General features: G+C 36.6%; 1 protein-coding gene across 2 annotated transcripts in view; it reads right to left on the bottom strand.

Moving 5' to 3' along the window:
* Positions 1-829: 829 nt before the first annotated feature.
* Positions 830-22,244, bottom strand: part of CLCN4 (chloride voltage-gated channel 4) — a 77,357-nt gene continuing 55,942 nt past the window's right edge. For both annotated transcript variants that reach the window (XM_044670383.1, XM_044670382.1), the window contains one exon: positions 830-2,711. In XM_044670383.1, coding sequence (XP_044526318.1) covers positions 2,621-2,711 — 91 coding nt within the window. In that variant the 3' untranslated portion in view covers positions 830-2,620. The remainder of the gene's footprint in view (positions 2,712-22,244) is intronic.

The following is a 22,244-nucleotide window of genomic DNA, read 5'->3' on the forward strand; positions in this document are numbered from 1 at the left end:
TTTGAACCCAGGACTTCTGAATCCAAATCCAGTATGTTCTCCATTGCACCATGGAAAAGACAGGAAGAAAATCTGAGCTAGGGAACTTGACTGCTAATGTGTTTATTGCATAAAACTCAGGCAAAAGAACCAGGTTACCCTTGCAAATAAATCTAAAAGCATTTGATCCTGTAAATGAATATACACCAACCTAAAAAAAATACATTCCCTTATATTGCTAGGCTAAAGGGATTAAAATATCTTAGGTGTCTACAAGAAACAGCCCCAGGATTCCCCACAAACTGGCAACTCAGCACTAGCCAAATTACCAATGTATATTTTCAAGAAAATAGGAACAGAGAGAAGCCAAATTATTTAAATGGTACTGAGAGGTAATTAAGCTCTCTCTTCCTTATTCAACTTAATACAATTATTCAGATCCTGGGTTTATTCTGAGGAGCTGTGAATGAAAATAAATCTTGTAGACTTAATGATATTTGCATGTCCTATCATTGCTGAATTGCACCTTTTAAAAACTAAACCCAGAAGGCTTTAACTAAAAGCAGTTCTGGATGACAGAAAATCATACTATGACTCATTCTAATTCACATTAAGGGTATGGTATGGTCTAAGGGTGGAGGGTAATAATATCATGCAGATGACAAGGAATGAATTAAATCAGCTATGGATTTTCTATCCCTACCCTTACTTCTCTTCCTCCAAGTTTCAAGATGCTTCAATTTGTCCATTATAAGATTGAAACCCCAATTTTAAAACATTAAGCATGGACCCTCAAGAAAGTTTAATACATAATAATTTTCACAACAAAGGCAATTGTTGAAGGGCTTAAATGTTATTGATAGAACAAAAAATGGAGTTCCATTTTCACAAAAAAAAGTTTTTAAAATGTATTTATCATCTTCTGGGCTTTTCTATAATAAAGTAGTCTTCCATGTTTTGTGAGAGGGAGTGGAGGGAAAAATCAGGACTGACTGATTTGTGTCAATGTCTTTACCTGTCTCACAAAAATACACCACTGCCATGGATTCATCCAAAGTGAAAAATCTTATGTCTAAAATCAGTCTGAAATGCCAAGATTAGAGATTCTGTGTCTTGGAATGTAGGGCAAAGGGAGGGAAGAGGTTTGTAGTAGGGACAATTGAAGTATCTAATTCTTCAGGAAGACTGAGTCAGAAAAGAGTAGGAACGGATCCAGAAAAGAAAAGGCCACAAAGGAAAATAAAAGGAGTAATTTGACAAATTCCACCTAAGATGATTGTGCCATTGTTTAATCCTGAAGACACCATAATCTTTATTTCCCCAAATTACAGCCCTAAATGGAAAAGAAAAAGTATATTCTATTTACTTTACATTTCAAGGACACCCAACCTATGGAAAAGGGAACCAGGAGGTTGAAACAAGACTGATGTTTATGAGATTTCACTGCTCAGTTTAAAAGAACATACTGAAACTGCTGGTCCATGTTGCACTCCTGAGAGAACAGAATGGGAAGGATTTATTATTTATTTAGAGACTTGTTCTTATTTTTATTTTTTCAGCAGGCTTAGAGTGGCTTTCCATTATGAACCTTTACTTACTTTATTTAACTATGGTAATTAAAAAGATCTGTGATTAAAAAAAGGTACTAACAGTGGCTAACCTATTTTGATGCTATATGCCCCATTTGGAACTTAGAGCAAGTTTTCATTGTATGCTGGTGTCACGAACTCTTCTAACCCACCAAAAACATTTCTGTTGTCCCATGCTGAACTGAGTAGTATTTAAGAAGATTTAATCAACAGGAGTAAAGAAATTAGGCTAATGCAACCCGGATTCAAATAAATCACCAGCTTTGGATGCCTTCAAAATAAGAATGTATTTCTTTCTGTAGAGGATAATGCGATCCAGAATCAAACTCAAGAAAACTTTCATAGTGCAGTTTTAAGATCGAAGTCTTGCATAGAGTAGAGAGTCATTCTTCTAAACAAATGTCTTTGATTTTAACACTCAGCCATGGTGACGGCTATGTAACAACTGAGTGACCAAAATAACTATATGTGAGAAGAGAAAAAGACTTTCCATGAGTAGATTTCTTTCCATACTTACATCTCTAAGTCTCTCCAAATTTAATTTTTTAAAATAAAATAAGTAACAAATGTCTTTTTATGATTCAGTAACAAAGCAACAAAACTTCAGTTACAAATAAATAGAGATTTACATACTTATTCCTCTAGGCTTTTGAATTTGAAGCTTCACATTTGTTCCTAAGTGAAGGCCTCCCACAAAGCCCTCTAGGTTGATATGTTCCTTTAGTGTTATTTTTCCTTCTTTGCTATGTGTAGGCCACACTATTTACATTTACCTGCGTACCAGTTGAGCTGTTAGTAAACACTTTAGGGAAACACAGTTTGGAACTTGTAGAGGGTTAAAGTGCTAACCTATCTACCCAATGACTTAATAAAATTCTCATCCTTCCTCAACCCCTTTTGGAGTTTGGTTTCACGCTGCTCCCTCTGGGTAAGGTTTTTTCATTTTGGTTTTGTGACATATAGCTGTTTCCTTTAAAAAGAAAAAAATGATGATGTAGCCTTTTTTGTTTTTCTCCAAAGTAATATTCACATGCCTTAAAAGTATGAGGGGCCTAATTGAACATGATGGATTCAGGGTCCTGATTTGCCATCTGAGCCATATGTCTTAGCACATCCTTTTTCGTTATGATGCCCAGCAGCCTCCTGAAATAGGAAAAGGAAGAAAGAAAGAAAAGAGAGGTCAACAATAGCCTTCTAAAATACACTGACAAAAAGCAAAATTTGATCAGAATGCAGACATTGAAAGCAAAAAGTACTTTAGTTCCATTTTCTGTCTTACAGGAAATACTAACTTTGGTGTTGACATCAGAACATTTTACTAAATGAGCTCAAGTTCTTAAGAAAACTGAGGAAGATTGGAAACACTTCTTCCCAGTTTTTCCACTCATAAAAAAGCATCAAATAAACCCCAGAGAAGCATAAAGGAAACTAATTGATACAATATATAGCTTCAGGTTATAAAATAAACGTTCGAAATCAATAGCATTTTATATAACAATCACAAAATTCAGGAGTAACAACAGAAAGGAAAATGCCATTAAAAATAAATACAAATTCCCAGCTGTGTGACCCTGGGCAAGTCACTTGACCCCCATTGCCTACCCTTGCCACTCCTCCACTTATAAGTCAATACACAGAAGTTAAGGGTTTAAAATTTAAAAAAAGTCTCTTTTAAGAAAAATAAATAAATACAAAATATATAAAATGCCTGGGAGTCAATATACTAAAGCACAGCAAATAGCTTATTTTCTTTCTCTCTCTGTCTCTTCTCAATCTTTGTCTCTGTCTCCATTTCCCTTTCCTTTCTCTCTCTGTCCCTTTGTCTCTGTCTCTGTCTCCCTCTCCCTCTACAAAACACTCCTTCAAGGAATCTGAACTTAAATAAAGGGTCAATAAGAATTTGAAGGGAAATTCAGTGCTAGCAGCTGCTAACAACAATATTTCCAAAACTTAACTTACAAATTTAGTACTATGCTCATCAAAATTAATAAAGGAATGCTTTATAGTTAGAAAAAATAAAATCAAAATTCATTTGGAAGAATACACAATCTAGAATATCAAGGGAAATAATGGGGAATAATCCAAAGGAAGGGGTAATAGCACTTTCAGATTACAAACCAGATTGTAAAACAGTAATCAAAAAAACTTAGGTTAAAATCAGAAAAGTAGATTAATAAAACTAACTAGGCAAGACAGAATCACAAACAGTGAACTCAATTAACCAGTGTGTAACAAATTTAAAAACATCAATCAGCTAGGAAAGAATCCTCTATTAGATAAGAATTGCTAGGAAAACTGGAAAGTAGACTAACAAATTAGATTTGGATCAACATTCATATTATATATCACGACAAATTCAAAATGGAAATTTTATATATTATATATAAATACATATATAGTAGATCTGAATATTAACGATCATACCATAAAAAATCAGAAAAAAACCAAATAATGTATCTTTTCACAGCTATGGATAAAGGAGAAATTCTTAGCCAAACAAGGAATAGAGGTGATTTACAAAAGATACAAGAGAGAGTTCTGATCACAGGAAATTGAAACAGCTTTTGAATGAACAAAATTAGATCAACTAAGGATGAGAAGGAAAGTATTTGACTTGGAAAAGAATCTTTGGGTTAAATATCTCTAATAGGGGTATGTAAAAATTAAAATGAATATATAATAATAACTTAAAATATTGTGTTTTTATAAGGTTTATTAGTAATCACTAGAAGTAAAGGAATAAATAAGTAACAAAATAAAACCATGTGCCCATGGCTAATCTACCTGTTCAAACAGCCCGTGTTCCCGGCTCCAAGCCACCATAGGAAGGAAAGAGAGCTAGCCCTGGAAACCCCCCGAATTTATCCCTTGTCTACATCAGCACGTTACAACAGGAAGATAGTGGGCTCCAGGGAAATCTAGTTCAAAGTCACAAGATTTAAACCAAATTGCACAGGTATCATATTCCAAATCTATAGAACTAACAGAAATATTTAAGAGCCCAAATAGTCAAAGGATATGAATAGTTTACAAAAGAATTGCAAAACTTATATGAAACAATGTTCCAGATTGCTAACAGAAGAAAAGCAATTCAGAACAACCCTGAGTTTTCTCTTTATACCATGAGAAAGATTGACAAAGATGAAAAAGGATAGGCATTGTTAATGTTGGAAGGGCTGTGCAAAAAATAGTAATACTAATATGTTATTGGTGTAGCTGTAAATTAATACAATCATTCTGGAAAGCAATTTGGAATTATATGAAAGTAATAATTAAAATATCAATAGTATATATTATAGATAATTATATAGATAAGAGATCTATAGTATGTACTATAGATAATTATATAGATAAAAGATAATTAACCAAAAATAAAGGCCCTATGTGTACTGAAATATTTATTGCAGGATTTTTTGGTTATGGTAGAAAGATCTTGACCTTGTTTGCCTCAGTTTCCCCATCTGTAAATGAACTGAAAAGAGAAAGAAATGGCAAACCACTATAGTATCTCTGACAACAAAACCCCAACTGGCATCACCAAGAACAACAACTGAACAAAGAAAGAGAAATAAAGCAGATATCTACTGGTTGGAGAACAGTTAAACAAACTGTAGTAGGTGAATGTAATGAGATATTATTGTACCATGAGGAAAAAAATTATATAATTCAAAGAAGCATGGAAAGATTTCTATGAACTGATGCAGAATAAAGTAAGCCAAAGAAGGAAGATATACATAATTCAGACTCCTAAACTCCATGTAATGGAAAGAACCAACAAAACCTAAAACTGTGTAACTAGAATGACCAAGCTTAGCTCTAAATTAAGAGAAGAGAAAATACCCCTTTCTCTCTTGTTTGCAGAAATGGGGGACCACGAGTGAGGAAAACAGAATACAGACTTGATTATTAATGTGTCAAATAATTTTGCTGAACTGGTTTTTCTACTTCTCTTTCTTTTGTCACAAAGGTTATCTTATTGGGGAAGACTGAGGGAGGAATATTGTCAGAAATAAAGGTAATATAAAAAGAAAAGATATCAATAAAAATGAAAAATGAAAAAAAAGGAACATCAAATGACTACCTGTTTGCAGAAGATATATCCTAAAAGGTAAAGTAGCAGGTTTGAGAGAAGAGACCATATGTAGAATTTCACCTGTGATTACATATAGGGATAGGGGCAAATTTTTGCCATTGCAGGCCAATATCTTCTTCCCAACTTAAGAGTCTTTAGCACATAGAAATTAGCTGATTTACATACAGCCAGTGTGTCAGAGGCAAGATTTGCACCCTGATTTTCCTGACTTTAAAGTCAATCCTTTATCCACTATTCCATGCCATACATACTAGTGTTTAAAACTATAGCATTGGGGCAGCTAGGTGGTCTGAGATAATAGCTAAAAGTAGATGAAAAGATAACAACAGAAAAAGATAAATACCCTAAGGGTTAACATTAGAACAATCTTAAAAACAACCTATGCAGGCCTGGGCAAATTGTTTGTAATGGTTACAGTCCTGGGGAAGAACTCTAGTGGAGAATATATTTAATTGAAAAGCTTAAGACAATCATTGGAGGATTTAAATAATAACATCTAATACTTTCATAATTCTTTTCAGTTAATCATCTTAATACATTAGCTCATTTGATCCTCACAATAACCCTGTGTGGTCAGAACCCCCCTTTTTTGAGGAAGAACCTAGACCAGCCATTCTTTACTCTCCAGACACTGCCACCATTAAAAAAAAAAAAAACTCTTCCCTTCTGTCTTGGAATTAATACTAAGCATTGGTTCCATGGCAGGAGAATGGTAAGGGCTATGCAATGGAGATTAAATGACTTGCCCTGAGTTACCCAGTTTGGAGGTATCTGAGGCCAGATTTGAAGCCAGAACCTCCCATCTCTAGGCCTGGCTCTCTATCCACTGAACCACCTGGTTTCCCCTACCACTATGTTTTAATGGCCTTCTCTCTCTATCCTTGCAGCCCCTTTCTCCCACAGATGAATTCTTGATGAAATCTTGCTTCAGTCTCTGGGCTTTGCCACCATGTTTCTGCAGGAGTTTCCTGCCCTTCCTCAACACACACACACACACTTTAGCTCTTTTTCATGTTGTTTTCCTCTATTAAAATGTGCACTCTTTGAAGGCAGGAATGGTCTCTCTTTGTGTTTGTATTCATATCATCCTTGTTGACGTGGGTGTTGTTACTGTCCTCATTTTATGCTTAATTGTAGATAATATATATTACATGTATAATATATATAATAGATAATAAATAATTATGTCTTTAGATTAGAATTCTACTAGATGCCTAGCTTGTGTAATAAGTAGATAATGTGGCTGAAAACAGGGGAGCTGATGGTACAAGTGTGTCACCTGAGCCTGAGAGCCAGTAACTTCAGTAGCAGGTGATTTGAGACTATCAGGGATGTGTAGCCTGAGCTGTGATGCCCAGTCGGTCTCCCTGCTACCTATAGGCTCCTTTAAGGTGGAGAGTGAGGGGCCCCTCCCTACTGGAGTGAAAGCAGAACTCAACAGGAAGTGAAGCTTACACACTTCCTGAATAAAATGAATGCTTGCCCAGTACTTCCTTTAGAGCAGGGGTCGGCAACCTTTTTGGCCGTGAGAGCCATAAACACCACATTTTTTAAAATGTAATTTCGTGAGAGCCGTACAGTGCTTACAGTGCCGCTCCTGTAACAGCGCCTGAAAAAAAAATTGACTTTATGGCTCCTGCAGAAAGAGCCATATCTGGCCCTCAAAAGAGCCAGATATGGCTTGAGAGCCATACCTTGACGACCCCTGCTTTAGAGTCAAGCGGTTGCTATTCTCCCCTCTCCTCAGCCCCTTTAGTCCAAGATGATGTTATAATAACTACAGAAGTTCAGAGTTTCAGGCTAAGGGTTTATTTTAACATGGAAGGGAAAACTGAGGTAAGAGAGTTTAGGGCTCTTGAGATACTGTTGCTAGGGGCGAGTGGCAAGTGTTGGCTATGGACCTAGAAGGTAAGGCCAGGCTGAGGGAACCAGCCCTCAGCCAGAGATAGTTTAACACTGCCCTGATGTTGTTTGGTTCACCAGCTGGACAGATATAGTTGATGAATTGGTTTGGGGATGTCCCTGTTGCTAGGCTACCCTAATCTAAATCCTGCCCACAATCTACAACCCAACCTCCCTTCAACCTCCTGGGGTCCCCAAGGGAAGTCAGGGGTAGTTGGGTGTCTGGGTGAGGTCAAGGAAATCAGAACTCCTAGGTTGGTTCTGCAGGGGTTTTTATAGTCCCAGCCCAAACTGTCAGCTCCTGGGACTAGCACCTGCCAAGCCAGAGTTCCATTCTCCTAACTGACAGGATTGCCTAGGGTAATTTTGCAAATGCAAGAGATCTTGCATAAATCCTGCATTACACTTGGGAGAAAAAGCCCTGTGGAAATAAGTACTGGCCAGGAATGGTGACACAAGCCTGTATTCTCTGAGCCTCGTGAATCACTTCAGTTTACAAGCTCTAAGTTTCAGAAGAACTAAAGATTATTGAGTGACTGAACTAATGCAGCACAAATAGAGTGAAATTCAGCGAGCCACCAGCCACAAGAATTCCTATGAAGGGGTGAGCTAATCCAGCTCAGAAACAGGGGGCAGATTGAAGCCTCTAATCTGCTCAATACTGGGATCGAATCATGAATGCCTAGCCTAGTTGGGTAAAAAGACTTCAAAAAGAAGAAACAAGAGAGAAAGAAGGGAAAGGGGAAGAACAGAAAAGGAGGAAGCCTCCAAACTGTTCAGGACAGGGATCAAATCATGAATGGATGCTATACTCCCTGCTTGGTGGGGTAGAAATACTTTGAAAAGGAGAAAGGAAGAGGAAGAAGGACAGCAAAAATAAGAAATGGGCCTTAATTTGGGATCAAGTCTCAGTCTATCAGTGACCAAATAGTGATTTAATATGACTTCACTCAAGTCACCTCTCTCAATATCCATTTTCTACTCTGTAGCATGGGGATAAATGGTGTCTGACACCATTGCACCAGGGGGATACTGTCAAGATAAAATTCAAAACAAGACCTTCATAGCCTTGGAAGAAATGGGGCTTTAGAAATGTATCAAGCAATAATAAATTGAACATGATGAAAAAAAAATAGGTCAAACCACCATCATATTTCCTCCTGGGATGCTCATCATTGCGTAAGTGTTGCACCTAGACTTTATGCATGAACTATTTAGGGAAAACTTTCACATCTGGAATGAATGCCTTATACTTTTCAACCCGTGAGACTTACAAAAAAAAAAAATAAGTTGGCATGAAAAAACGTAGGTCTGACTCAAATAAACAAAGTCAGTTCCAGAAATGTTTGTCAAAATACTGAAACAAGACACACCTAAGGGAAGCAAGGAGCTCTTAATCTTTTTACTCATTCTTTCATTCTCCAAGATCTATGGCTGCTGATGAGAGACAACTCATCCCTCTCTACTTTCCCACCCCAACACTCTATTCCCAGCCAAGAACAAAGGTTATTGTAAGACTCAGACACAATGAGGCTCTAAACTCGAAGGCTTCTAGTTCAGTTTGTGTGTCTCAAGGTAACCCTTTTCCCCTCCTCCTCATTTTTTCTTTTGCTTTCATTGCTTTAGATTTTGTTTCCATAATAATGGCACTATCCCATTCATTCAAATGGAAGGGAATATCACTCTCCAAAATGCCATCACCCAGTTCCTTGCCAAAGAAGGGTATTTCTCTCCTTGCCAAACTCTTCCAGCTATTTTAATTAGTTCTTAACCTTCTTCAGTGGCCATATCTGAGCTGCTGAATATCTACCCTCTTCCCTAAGTCAAGGCACTCTGGAGAACTAGATGTTCCAGGCTTGGACTGGGGGACAATATACCAGCTTTAGCTACAGCCCACAAGTCTCCTGTAAGGCTCTTCCTTGGGTCAGCTTCAAAGTCTAAACGGGTTTAAAAATCAAAAAGTTTTCTTGCTTATTCAGCTATTACTCCCACCAGCTGAAATGCAACTTCGTCAGGAGAAGATTAGCTTCTCACACTCAAAATTGCCATGTGAACTAGTGGGATATGTCTAAGATCCCAGCGTTTGGGAATTATTATTATTATTATTATTATTATTATTGTTGTTGTTGTTGTTATTATTCCTGTTGACTCCTTAGGAGCATAGGGCTGCAACCACCTGGGGAATCTGCCCTTCAAAATAGTGTAGAACCACCTGGGCAAGCTTCTAGGGGATGAACTGTAGGAGCAGGGGAAGATCCAAGTAACCATTATAGGGAAAACACCAATTGTTACTGGGTCCACAGGAGATCTTGGAGACCACAGGAGGATGGGAAGTCCTGGCTATACTACTAAATACACTAGAATGTTTGGCCACTCACAACCTTTCTAGGCTGCAGTCCCTTCATCTGTAAAAGAGAAGACTGGATGGCTCAGCAGATAGAGAGCTAGGGCTGGAGATGGGTGGTCTTGGGTTCAAATATGGCCTCAAACATTTCCTCACTATTGCAACCCTGGACAAGTCATTTAATCCCAACTGCCCAGCCCTGACCACTCTTCTGCCTTGGACCAAATATTTAGTATTAATTCTAAGCTAGAAGATAAGGGTTTAAAAAATTAAAATAAAAAATTTTGATGGAAATTAAAATAGATTATTCCTGTGATTCCTTCTAATTTAAAACATATATATTGTCACTTGCCTTCAGAATGTTTTTTTTTTTAATGTGGCATCTTTCTTCTTGTATATGGCCCCAGTGACAGATTGTGCTTGCCATCTGACAATCAACCCAACTGATACAGAGAGTATAATCACCAGCAAGTTTAACATTACATAAAGAATTCTTTGTTCATGAGAACCCCAAAATAAATACAAAATGAATAGATGTCAGTAGCATGTGACCCGTGACAACTCTGACAGTGACAGCTACCAAATGGTAAGTAGGCATAGGGTGCTGTGAAATACAGCTTACATCGATAAATATTCATTTAATCACCTTTCATGCTCTAAGTATGCAACTGTTGTCCAAAGGCCAACAGGATAATAAACTACTAGAGGAATAGAACCATTGGCATTCTATGTGAAATCAGAAGACAAAGAAATTACAATTCATTGTAGACCACTGTAGGATGGCTCATAGGCTCTCTATCCTCAGTAAGATGAAGGTGTTAATGGAAATTGGTTTCATCATATACCCAAAGGCAATTCCATGATACATTTGGATACTTTGCCTTAAAACACTCATATGGAACAGATAGAAAGACCGCCATGAAGATAATCATAATTTATGCACCAATCTTTCCTGAAGATGAAAAAGCAAGGAATTTCTACAAAGAACTTGATAACATTCTCCAAAAAGAAGTCAATGCATATATTACATCTTGGTGATTTCACTGATTTGAGCAGTATTTTTGGATGGATATGAATGTCTTGGTTATGCTCAGCAATACAATAATCCAAGACAATTCCAGAGATTCATGAAGAAAAAATGCCATCTGCCCTCGAGGAAATAACTGATAAAGTCTAAATGTGAACCAAAACGTATTATATTTTATTTTCTTCTTTTTTTTTCTCCTTGAGAATGACTAATGTGGACTAATGTCAGAATGACTAATATGGAAAAAAGTTTTAATTTTAAATTTATTTTAATTAAATTAAAATTTAAAAATTAACAATTTTTAAAAATATGGAAAAATGTTTTACACAATTGCACATGGAAAAATCTATATCAGTTTGCTTACTATCTCAGGGAAGGGAGATGGTTGGGATGTGGAGAATAAGAAGGAAGGAATCTAGAACTTAAAACTTTAAAAAAACTCATGTTAAAAAATTGTTTTTAACTGTGCATCTCCTTTAATCCATCAATACCACTAATAGAACTATATCCCAAAGAGATTTTTTTTTAGAAAAGAACCTAATTGTACAAAAATATTTATAGCAGCTCTTTTTGTGATAGCAAAGAATTGGAAATTGAGGTGTTTTCCATGGGGAATGATTGAACAAGTTGTGGCATATGATTGTGACAAAATACTGTGCTATAAGAAATGAGAAGTAGAATGATGTCAGAAAAATCTGAAAGAAGTTACATGAACTGATGCAAAATGAAGTTAGCAGAACCAAAAGACCACTGTACACAGTGGCAGCAATATTTTTTGATGAACAACTATGAATGGCCTAGTGATTCTCAGCAATAATTCCAGAGACTCATGATGAAAAATGTCAGAAAGAAGAACTGATGAAGTCTGAATGCAGACTGAAATATACTATATTTCTTTTTCTACTTTTTTTTTGTTTGAGATCTCTTCCCCAAAATGACTAATATGAAAAAATGTTTTCCATGATTGCACATGTAAAATCTATAGCAAATTGCTTACTGTCTCCAGGAGGAGGGGAAGTAGGAGAGAATTTGGAACTCAAAATTTTTTAAAAACCGAATGTCAAATATTGGGTGAAATGAAATATTATTATTAAAAATTATTTTTACATGTTAGAGAAAAATTTTTTTTGGTATGGTTCACAATATTCAGCATGGCATGAGCAGATAGACAACTAACCTCAAAGCCTGGGAAATATGGGTTCAAGTCCCACCTACTGACTGTGTGACCCCTGACAAATCATTTAATGTTTCATTATTAAACAAAATTCCCTAAGGCAATCAGTTGTAGACAAGTTCCAACCTCCATTGCTATAGGGAATTCCAATGAATTCATAGATTCAGGCCTCTTCCCTAATGTGATCCAGTGGTTTACAATTAAATAAAAGAGGCTGAAAGTCAGAGGCCTCACATCTGTATGTATGAATATTTTTTCATTATATTATCTATAGGATCAAGAGTTACTAGCATGGAAACTGTTCTTTTTTTAAGAAACTGATACACTGACAGGAAAAGCTAGTTATTAAAATGAGCATCTATTTGTGTGCAGTTAGATCAATGACTAGTTTTACCAATAACAAAAATTGACACCAATTACAAGACAATATAAAGATGAGGAAACCCCTTGAATGCAATGAAAACAATACCAATCTGACCTACTTAGGCAATCTACATTAAAAATGAGTAAAAGTAAAAATAACTGACTTCCATAAGGATGATATTAGAAATTAGGTATTGTTGTATTAGTTTAGAAATAAGAAGTGAAGAAGCTGGTTTGAGAAAGAATTGGAGTTTGAAGCAGAGCTGAGAGTGTCAATTTCAAATGTTGACAGTTGTAATGGTTTTTCTGTGACAGTTACTCTTTCTGGGTATGGCAGTGGCAGTTGCTTTCTGGCAATTGGCAGTCACTGACAGAGACTCTCCTGTCTGAAGTAGAAGGAAAGGAGAGAAACACCTGAAGGAGCTTAGTGTTTTCCTTTCCCAACTTGGGAAACACTGGTGACTATCTATTACTATTTTTATTGATTGTTTCAACTCTGAAAAGACCAAAGGAAGACCTGGTCTTTGGTTTGGGTTCTGAGTCTGCTAAGGCTCAGAGTCCTAACCTGATTCTTGTTAAGACTCAACCAGCTAGCCTTTGTTAATTTTATAACTTGAAGGCAAAGTAAAGAATTATAAGGATAATTAGCATTAGTTTATTTAGAATAGTAAAACTTTGGGTTAGTAAGATCAGGAAGGATCAGTGTAGACTGTAGATACAGAAGAAGCAGTTCCTTGCAGAACCAGGGAGTTTTATTTGGGTGGAGTTAGAATCCCTTAGAGTTAGAAATCCTTTTTATCCTTATATATTTTCAATAAATAGTTTATTTTTCTATAACAAGAGTCTCTTTAGCATCCCTGCACCTGGCCCTAAAGAGAAGTTCATTTATGAGCTTCACTTCACTGATATAAACTGAAGATACTTTTTAGGACAGTAAGCAGAGTATCTAAAAGTGGTTTATAACCAATAATCAGTTCTTTACCTATTATTTTTACAGTCATTCATTTACTTTTTATTTTTACAATTTTGGCAAGTCGCTTTTTATTTTTACACTTCTCAGATTATCATCATTTCTTCAAGAACTTTAACCATGTAAAAGCTAACATAAAAAGAAAAATAATACCCTAAAATCCATCTCAGTAGAAAAGCTATTGGTATAAGAGACAGACATGGAGACTAAGTTAAAAAATGTTTTTAGGGTACAATTTAAAAATCATTATGAAGAAAGACCAATGAAGATTATGAACACAAACATTTCATAAAGCAACAAAAAATTCCAGTAGGGTGGGTATAAGAGACTACAAAAAAATGATTTCATTTAAGTTCTAACTTGTACAGATGTTCCACCCAGAGAATATAGATAACTCTGGAAGAAGGATAACAAATAAATACAAATTAGAACAGATTTGCCAGCATTTCTACAATAATCTCTTCTCATCATAAATCACAGAGGAGCCCACACAGTTAGACTAACATTTCAGTTCCCAAGGTGCTAAGCAAAGAACTACAAATAGAACTTGGGAAAATGAAGCCAAGAAGACCATCTGGGCCTGATCAAAGGTGTATAGAAGAGTATGCAAGTAGTGATGTGATTTTAAAAGAACCAAGGGATTAATTCTGAAGGTATGCTAAAGTATGAAAGATAATGAAAGAATTAAAAATACTAGTAAAAATACTAAATTAAAAATGGTATGATTACCAAAGAGGAAAAAAAATTGGTTAAGAAGATATCAATAACCTGGCCTAAGTACCCATCTTCTCATCTTTATAAATCTTCATGAGAATGATTTAGACACATATCAAGAGACTATTTGATCAAAATATGAGAAAGGAACAGGCAGGCTTCTTTAGATGATTTCCCAAAACAAACTACATTTTCATAGTCACAGAGAATTCATCATCCTGCAATATATTTTGGTTTTAATTACAAAAAAAACATTTGATATGACTGAATGAAACTTAAATTCACCCCTACAAAGAGAGGGACACTCCTATGGCTTATGTTAATATCATTCAAGACTTCTTGAAAGAGACAACCACAGAGAAAATTTTGTGTAGTCACTTTTTGGTTGTCACTATTAAGGGAGATTTAGATGCTCACTAAAGGTGTCACAGAGGACATCCTGAAAAGAGTGCCCATGGAGAGAATATGCCCTCCTCAAGTTTCTCCAGACACTTCTGTTTGTGAGAAACATGGCCCTTGGAGTACCAACCCCTACAATGCTAACTGGCCTCTCCTCAGTAAGATCCATGTCAGCTCAAAAGAAGCCACTGAACAATCCACATAGGAAAAACAAAATGGATCAAGAACGCATGTTACAAAGCATGGTTGCATTGTCCACTGACATTAGCTGTATCTTGGATATATACTAGAGAGAGACTAAATGGATATCGTCATTGAATAAGAGAACGGTGGGCTGGATTGCATTTAGAAAATCATTCACCATTTTCAATGATCCCAAGCTGTTCCTGAAACAAAAAGCTCATCTTTTCATCACCAGTATTCTTTCAGTAATGCAATATAGCTACAAAACACAGAATACCAGGATCTTCAAAGAATCAAGCTTGGGATGACCCAAAAGGTAATGATTAAAATGCAAGCTGGATTTAAGTAGGCTACAGAAGATTGCCAACAATGGCTTGCATGCAACATGACTGTATAAATGTGAGTTTTTTATTATTACTACCTAATGGAATTTCTCAGTTATACATATAGACCTCTTCTGAATAATGCATATGAAAATGCTCATCTTATTTAAGTCAGAATAAAAAGGACAGGATATATGTGACTAGAAAAGGAGCTAGACCAGTCATATGGCAAGAACAAAGGATATTGCACTAGTATCCATGAAATATTAAAAGACTCAGGAAAACCTCTTTTGGGTTAGATAGTTCATCTATGGAAAATATATGGAAACAGATGTATAAAAAAACACACAGAAGAAGGCAAGGATGGGTTGCAATTTTTACTGTTGGGAGAGAAGATGATGGGAGAAAGTAGATCCTCATGGATCTAATCACGCATCCATTCTAGTATAGAAGCTTGAGTCTATATTTGAGCTTGAGTCTATATAATCTACTCCTACATTACCACGCTGAAAGAACAAAACAGCACATCGATTCTTAAATTTCAAAAAATAATCACTTTTAAATATGAGACATGGTTTTATGTTAAGAATTTTGGCCTAGAAATCAGGAGACCTCAATTCTATTTCCTAATAACTAGATGGCTAATATCAAGAAAGTCATTTCCCTTCCTAAGGTCTCAGTGTATTCATCTGTAAAATCATGAGACTGGGAAGGAAGGTAGGAGGAAAGGGGGAGAGTTGGGATAGAATTACCAAAAAATTTTAAATGATTCCTTCTCTAATGGGAGAAGAGGAGGGAGGGAGTTGACAAAGTATCTTAATATTTTAAATGTTACCAACAAATAAATTTAAATTTTTAAAGTAGTTCATTTAAATTGGAAAAAAAAAGGCAAGAAGGAATCACAATAGGACAGATCAGAAAGGTAGAAATTTCATTATATATAATTTTTTTTAAACCCTTAACTTCTGTGTATTTGGCTCCTAGATGGAAGAGTGGTAAGGGTGGGCAATGGAGGTCACATGACTTGCCCAGGGTCACACAGCTGAGAAGTGTCTGAGGCCGGATTTTACCCAGGACCTCCCATCTCTAGGCCTGGCTCTCAATCCACTGAGCTACCCAGCTGCCCCTATATATAATTAATAAGAAAATTCTGCTCTACAGTTGTGGATAGAGCACTGGCACTGATGTTTGGAAGACTGAACAATGATGAAAAGATTAGAGGTGATGGACTTAGCCTCAAGGGGCATCTTATTCCAGGCAGAGAAGCCTGTGATTTCATAGGAAAACCCTTTGGCCAATTCAAGTAAGATCTTCTCTGAAATGTTTGGTCTTTAAGAGCTTCTTCATGAACTGAGAAGTTGGTCTCACAGAGTCAGTGTGTGAAAGAAGGCAGTATTTGAACCCAAGCCTTCCTGGCTTTGAGGCCAGCACAAAATTATACAATTCTATTTCTTCCTCAAGTTACATACTGAAATCACAAAATGAGGAAAATTGTCCATGGATGATGGAGAAAAAAAAAGACCTTAAGTGTTTTTATAAGTCTTCATAAAAATTAAAGTCCTCTTTTTAAAACCAGTAAAGGGCAAGGGCAGCTAGGTGACTCAGTGGATTGAAAGCCAGGTCCTGGGTTCAAATATGGCCTCAGACACTTCTGAGCTATGTGACTGCCCTTGGGCAAGTCCCTTAACTCCCCATTTGCCTGGTCCTTACTGCTCTTCAACCTTGGAACCAATGCTTACTATCTGCTCCAAGATAAAAAGTAAGGGTATGTTGTTGTTTTTTAATTTAGCAAAGGACAATGAGAAAGTGGGCAGTTAATATTTGATAAACAAGAGCCCATTAACAAAAAAAAAAAAATCTGATACCAAGAAAAATTTCATTCAATCCTCCCAGGCCTATTCACCACAAATGATTACCATGATAAGATTTTGCTCTGTGTATGTGTTTGTGTGTTTGTGTTTGAAGGTAAAAAAAAAGGCATTTTTTAAAGCTATCAAACCAACAGCCCCTCCACTTCAAATTCTTCTTCTTCCAGTCTGCTGTTATTTCTTCCTTGTTTACTGTACTTAATTATGCCTCTCTCCCGAATGCTTCTCAATCTCCTCTAATTTGTTTCTTTTTTCTCGAGCTGTCTTCCTACCACTCTCTTCCAGACTACTGTTCAGTAAGTGTTGACAGACTCAAGACAAATCTGTTTTGATAAGTCATTACTTACCGATGTTTGCCGGAGGACAAAAACACACCTATGACCCCCAAACCAGCAGACATGAAGTCATTTCAGACCCCCTACTTTCCCAAGCCAACATCAAACGATCAAACATTTGTCTGAGTCTGTCTTTTAAAGCACCTCTTTGACCATGTCATCTCAGTGCCACAAAGAAAAGAGATTCTCAAAATGGCACCATGTCAGTGGTTTTTCTGCCCACAGTGGTATGTGAGTGCTAGACTGAGAAGGAAGTGAGACCATTTATTTTCCACTCCTCAGGTGAAAGGGAAGACAAGCCCAGTCTGGCAGGGTCCAGGATGCTCTATTTTGTTTAAAATTGAGATTTGGAAAGTTTGATCCTTCCCCAGTGATGGAGCATGATACAGCGAACAGGTTCTACCCCACTAAGAACAGTTTAGCTTTGGATTTATCTGAAAAGGTTAACTGGAATTGCAATCCTTTTACCCCATGCCAAGAGCTTGAGGGAATTACTTTTCTCTCACTTTAGCTTTCTTCATTTTCTTGAGGGAAACCTAACACCATTCATCTCTCTTGCCACCAACTCCCAGGCCGTGCTGCTCAGGTGGGGGGCAAAAGGCCACCGTCTTCTCGACCAGCACCGGCTTGTGTCTAGGTGGGTCTGCTAACACTATCGGTGCCTTCCCCTAAGGACTCTGGGTATTTTAAGAAGCAGCTGGAGGGCCCCTTTGCGGCCTTGCCCCTCTCCTCCAGCTGCCGGCACTCCCCCCACCCCATCGCATCACTTCACAAACCAGGTGATCCTGACATTTGCAGATCGTTAGCAATTTTCAGTGGGGAAGGCACAAAGAGAAGGAATGAATTTGAAGAGGGAGCATGTTTGAGACATGCCTAACCTGGCTGGAAGCCCGAGGAGATGAAAGTCCCTAGCAAATAAGGATATCTTGCCAGCACTCACATATCAGCATCTGTGTTTGTTTAAAAAATAAAACAAGAGAGAGTGTGATTTTGTTTTCTCACAGAACATTCGGAGCCAATTTCTGTCCCTAGATCTTCACATGAAACACTCTGGGGAGCCAATGAGTTGTGAGAGAGTATTAAGGGCAGAATTTCCTGACTAAATTGGAAATTCCAATGATAACTGACATTTTGTTTTTTTATGTGTATGTATTTTTTTTCAAAGAGGCTAAAGTGTTATAAACTTGAAATGCTATGGATGACCACACTGGTATTTATTCTGCATTCTATTCCAGAGTCCTAGAAATTCAAGTATGGGAAGTCTGCTTTAGAGACTGCCTAGGGAAAGAGTCTCCAGAATCAAGGCCAAGTACTTGCATTCATTAAATATTTATTGATCTATAATATAAAATATTATTATAAATAATATAGAATATCCACACTCTACGGGATATGGATATGACTAAGGCACAGTCCTTGCTCACAAGGAACTTACAACCTTGTAGATCTATTTGTTTACCTCTGGGTCATGAAGGCTCTAGTCCTTCCAGGAAAGGAAAGTCCAGAAAACACTCTTAAAAAGTACTGAGTTATCCATTCACACCTATCTTGGCCTAATAATAAAACCATCAAGAGCTGCCAATTCCCTCTAGCCTATGCTGAGCTTTGGGACCTTTTCTATCTCCTCGACCAGATTTTTTTTATCTGCCTTTCTAATAGGACCCAGGAGAATATAGGGTCAAACAATGGCCCATCAAAGGCTTATAATCAAGGGAACACATTACTTTAATATCTACCTCAACCCTCACTCTAAAAGCATAAATACCATCTGGCAATTTTTACAATCAAAGCCACCAGGTTGTTTGGTGGGCCCAATGGCCCAGCATTTCCAACTGGAAATTAAGCTAGTTTTTAAGCAGTTAAAACCACCACAGCTGCTCAGCAAGGAAAGGGGGGAGGGGGGGTGTGACATATATGTGCGTATACACATGAATGTGTACAGCGTATGTCTGAGCATACACAAAGATTAAAATAATTTCTCCACTACCTTTAAAGACACAACTTGATTTCCCCTAAATCTAAAACTGTAGCATTTTCTTCTTTGGAGTTGGTGGAAAAAAATTGGTGGGAATAAAATATTGGTTTTGGAGTCAGAAGCCATTATTATTTACTTACCTCCCTAATCTTAGTGTTCTCATCTGAAAAATGAAGGAATCTGACTTATATGCCTTTCGAGGTCCTTTCCGTTTTGGCAGCTATGATCCTACCATCTTCCCATATCCACTCTACCATCAGGGTCTACTATTGTCTGATAATGATTTTTCCTCTATTTTCCCAGAAAAATCCATAGCCCAAAAGATTGTGCCCTCAAACTTGGGACAAATACAACTGCATCCTAGTTCCCAGCTAGTATAGAATATCTTTCCATCCTACGTACAAACTTTCAAAAGAAGTTTTCTCTCACACAATTATTTTGCTTTTCAAAAACCTATAATGGTCCCTTCTTCCAACTTCCACTTCGTCTTATACCTGCCATTAATTTGGCATCTGTCATTTAATGAATCTGTTCCCTCATTTTCTTCATCTGTCAGAAAAGGATAATAATAGCTTTCTTGCTTGTTTCACAGTGTTATCATGAGGATGAAATGAGCTAATTACGTGTGAAAGTGCTTTTAAAAAGTAACAACAATAATAGCTGGCATTAGCATAACATTTTAAGATTTGCAAAATGCTTTACGTTAAACAATGAAGTGCCATGTAATATGTTACTATAATAATTATCACCATTATTATGCTTGGTGGCTTCTCCTGAAGTCTCCCTCCCCTCCACCTCCACATCCCATTTTATGTATTCCACACAGAATTATGAGAAGCAACTGGTATAGTAGATAGAAGACTGGCCTTGAAGTCAGGACTATCTGGATTCAGGTCCTGTCTTCTAATATACTGTGTGTCACAAAAAAACCCTTTAAATATATTTAATTTAAAAGTAATGTCATTAATGATACATGTATAACCCAGCGGAATTGCTTGTCAGCTCCCGGAGAGGGGAAGGAAAAGAACATGAATCTTAAAACCATGGAGAAAACATTCTAAACAAATAAATAAACAAAATTTTAAAAATCTCATATGAATATGTAAAAAAAATTAATAAAAGTAGTGTATTTAAACAAGTCAGTCAATGATTTGTATTAGTTGACACAATTCATAGGATCATGGTGTCACACCCACAGTTTCCAAACTCAAAATTCTCTATGCCAATGAAATCAGAAATCTATACTTTTTAAAAAAGAATCACACTTGCTGAATGACAATGAAATGTAGGCATACTGTACCATAATAATCCATCAGCTACATGGTTAGTTACCCTAATTAAAATGATGGTTCATAAAATCACAGCAATTTTTCCATCATTTTTTTAAACCTTTATCTTCCATCTTAGAATCAATATTGTATATTGGTTGTAAGGCAGAAAAGTGGTAAAGGCTAAGCAATGGGGACTGAGTCACTTGCCCAGAGTCACCGAGGTAGGAAATGTCAAAGGCCAAATTTGAACCCAGAATCTCCTGTTTCTATCCACTGAGCCACTTTGCTGCCCCATCATAATGTTTTAATAATGCGCTACAAGGGTAGCTAGAGAAACTGTTTTTTGTTGGGGAGTGAGGGGGTTGACACAGTTTGGCCTCAAATCCCCATGATATAAAACCTTTCAGATCTCTCCAAGTTCAGAACTCAGGGCAGGGGGAGTGAAGGGGGGAAAAAAACCTTTTCAAGACTGGTTTATCTCAGTGCTTATCATGCATGGTTAGATATTATTCAAAGGCTGAAAGGCGTCTGTTGCTGAGAACATTTTCATTATTTGCTCAAGTAGTTCCAGTCTGCTTTTAAGTTGCATTCACATCCCAACTCCTCACAGAAAGAAAGAATAAATAACACTCATGAGAAGACACGCTCCCTGCTCAGAGTAGGACGCCAAATTATGATTCTTCCTCTGCCCTTGACCACAGTCAAATGCAGTACAAATCACGTAGTCTCTGTCTCCAATTTCTCAGTTAAGAAGGACTGACTGGGATGTGAACAGAGCCCCTGGAAGCTCTCCTACATCAGCCTGGACCAGTTCCCACCACCACCACCACCTCCTCCTCCTCTCTTCCTACTCTCCCTCATCATTTTCTGTTTTTGTGTCTCTTTGATTATATTTTCAAAATGGCATCACCAGATGTCCTCCAGACATCTCTCCCTAGATGTCCTAAAAACATCTCTGACTTGGTATGTCCTAAGCAGATCTCTCTCCTCGCTCCAAATCACCCAGTTCTGTTCAGTGCCACCACTGTATTGGTTAACTTCAGAGGTGTCTCCAGCTCTTCCCTTTTTCCCGATATTCCATCAGTTGCCGAGTCTCGCTGATTCTTCTTCCAAGCCATTTCTGGCATTCATGCCCTTCTCCCCACTCACAAGGCCGTCTTCACTTTTGGGACTTTATTATCTCTTCCCTGGACTACTGAAATATGAACTAAATAAGTATGCATTGAGAGCATCCTATGTGATTGTCACTGTGTTAAATGCTTTATTATTTCCAATATTTATATTATTTTGTATTATATTTAATGATATTTATATATTTACATTTCATAATATTTATATTTATCTTACATAAATATGTGTTATATTTATGTCATTTATCTTTATATAAACAAAATATGTTATACACAAATATATTTATATTTAATATTCATATTATATAATATGCACGTTTCCTTTCCATATTTATATAACATATGTAAGTTTCTGTTTCATATTTATTCTCTTTATATAACTGTATTTGTATGAACTAATATTTCCATTTCTATTATATAGAATATATAGTTATGTGGTCTATTTATATTTCTCTTCATATAAATATAATATGTACAATATATTCATAGTTAATATTTATATTGTATAATACATAAATATATTCTATTTAATATTTCTATAACATACTATATGTTTATATTTCATGGTATTTATAGTTAATATTCATATTACATAATACATGAAT

The sequence above is a fragment of the Gracilinanus agilis genome, chromosome 3 (assembly GCF_016433145.1).
Source record: "Gracilinanus agilis isolate LMUSP501 chromosome 3, AgileGrace, whole genome shotgun sequence".
Lineage (NCBI taxonomy): Eukaryota > Metazoa > Chordata > Mammalia > Didelphimorphia > Didelphidae > Gracilinanus > Gracilinanus agilis.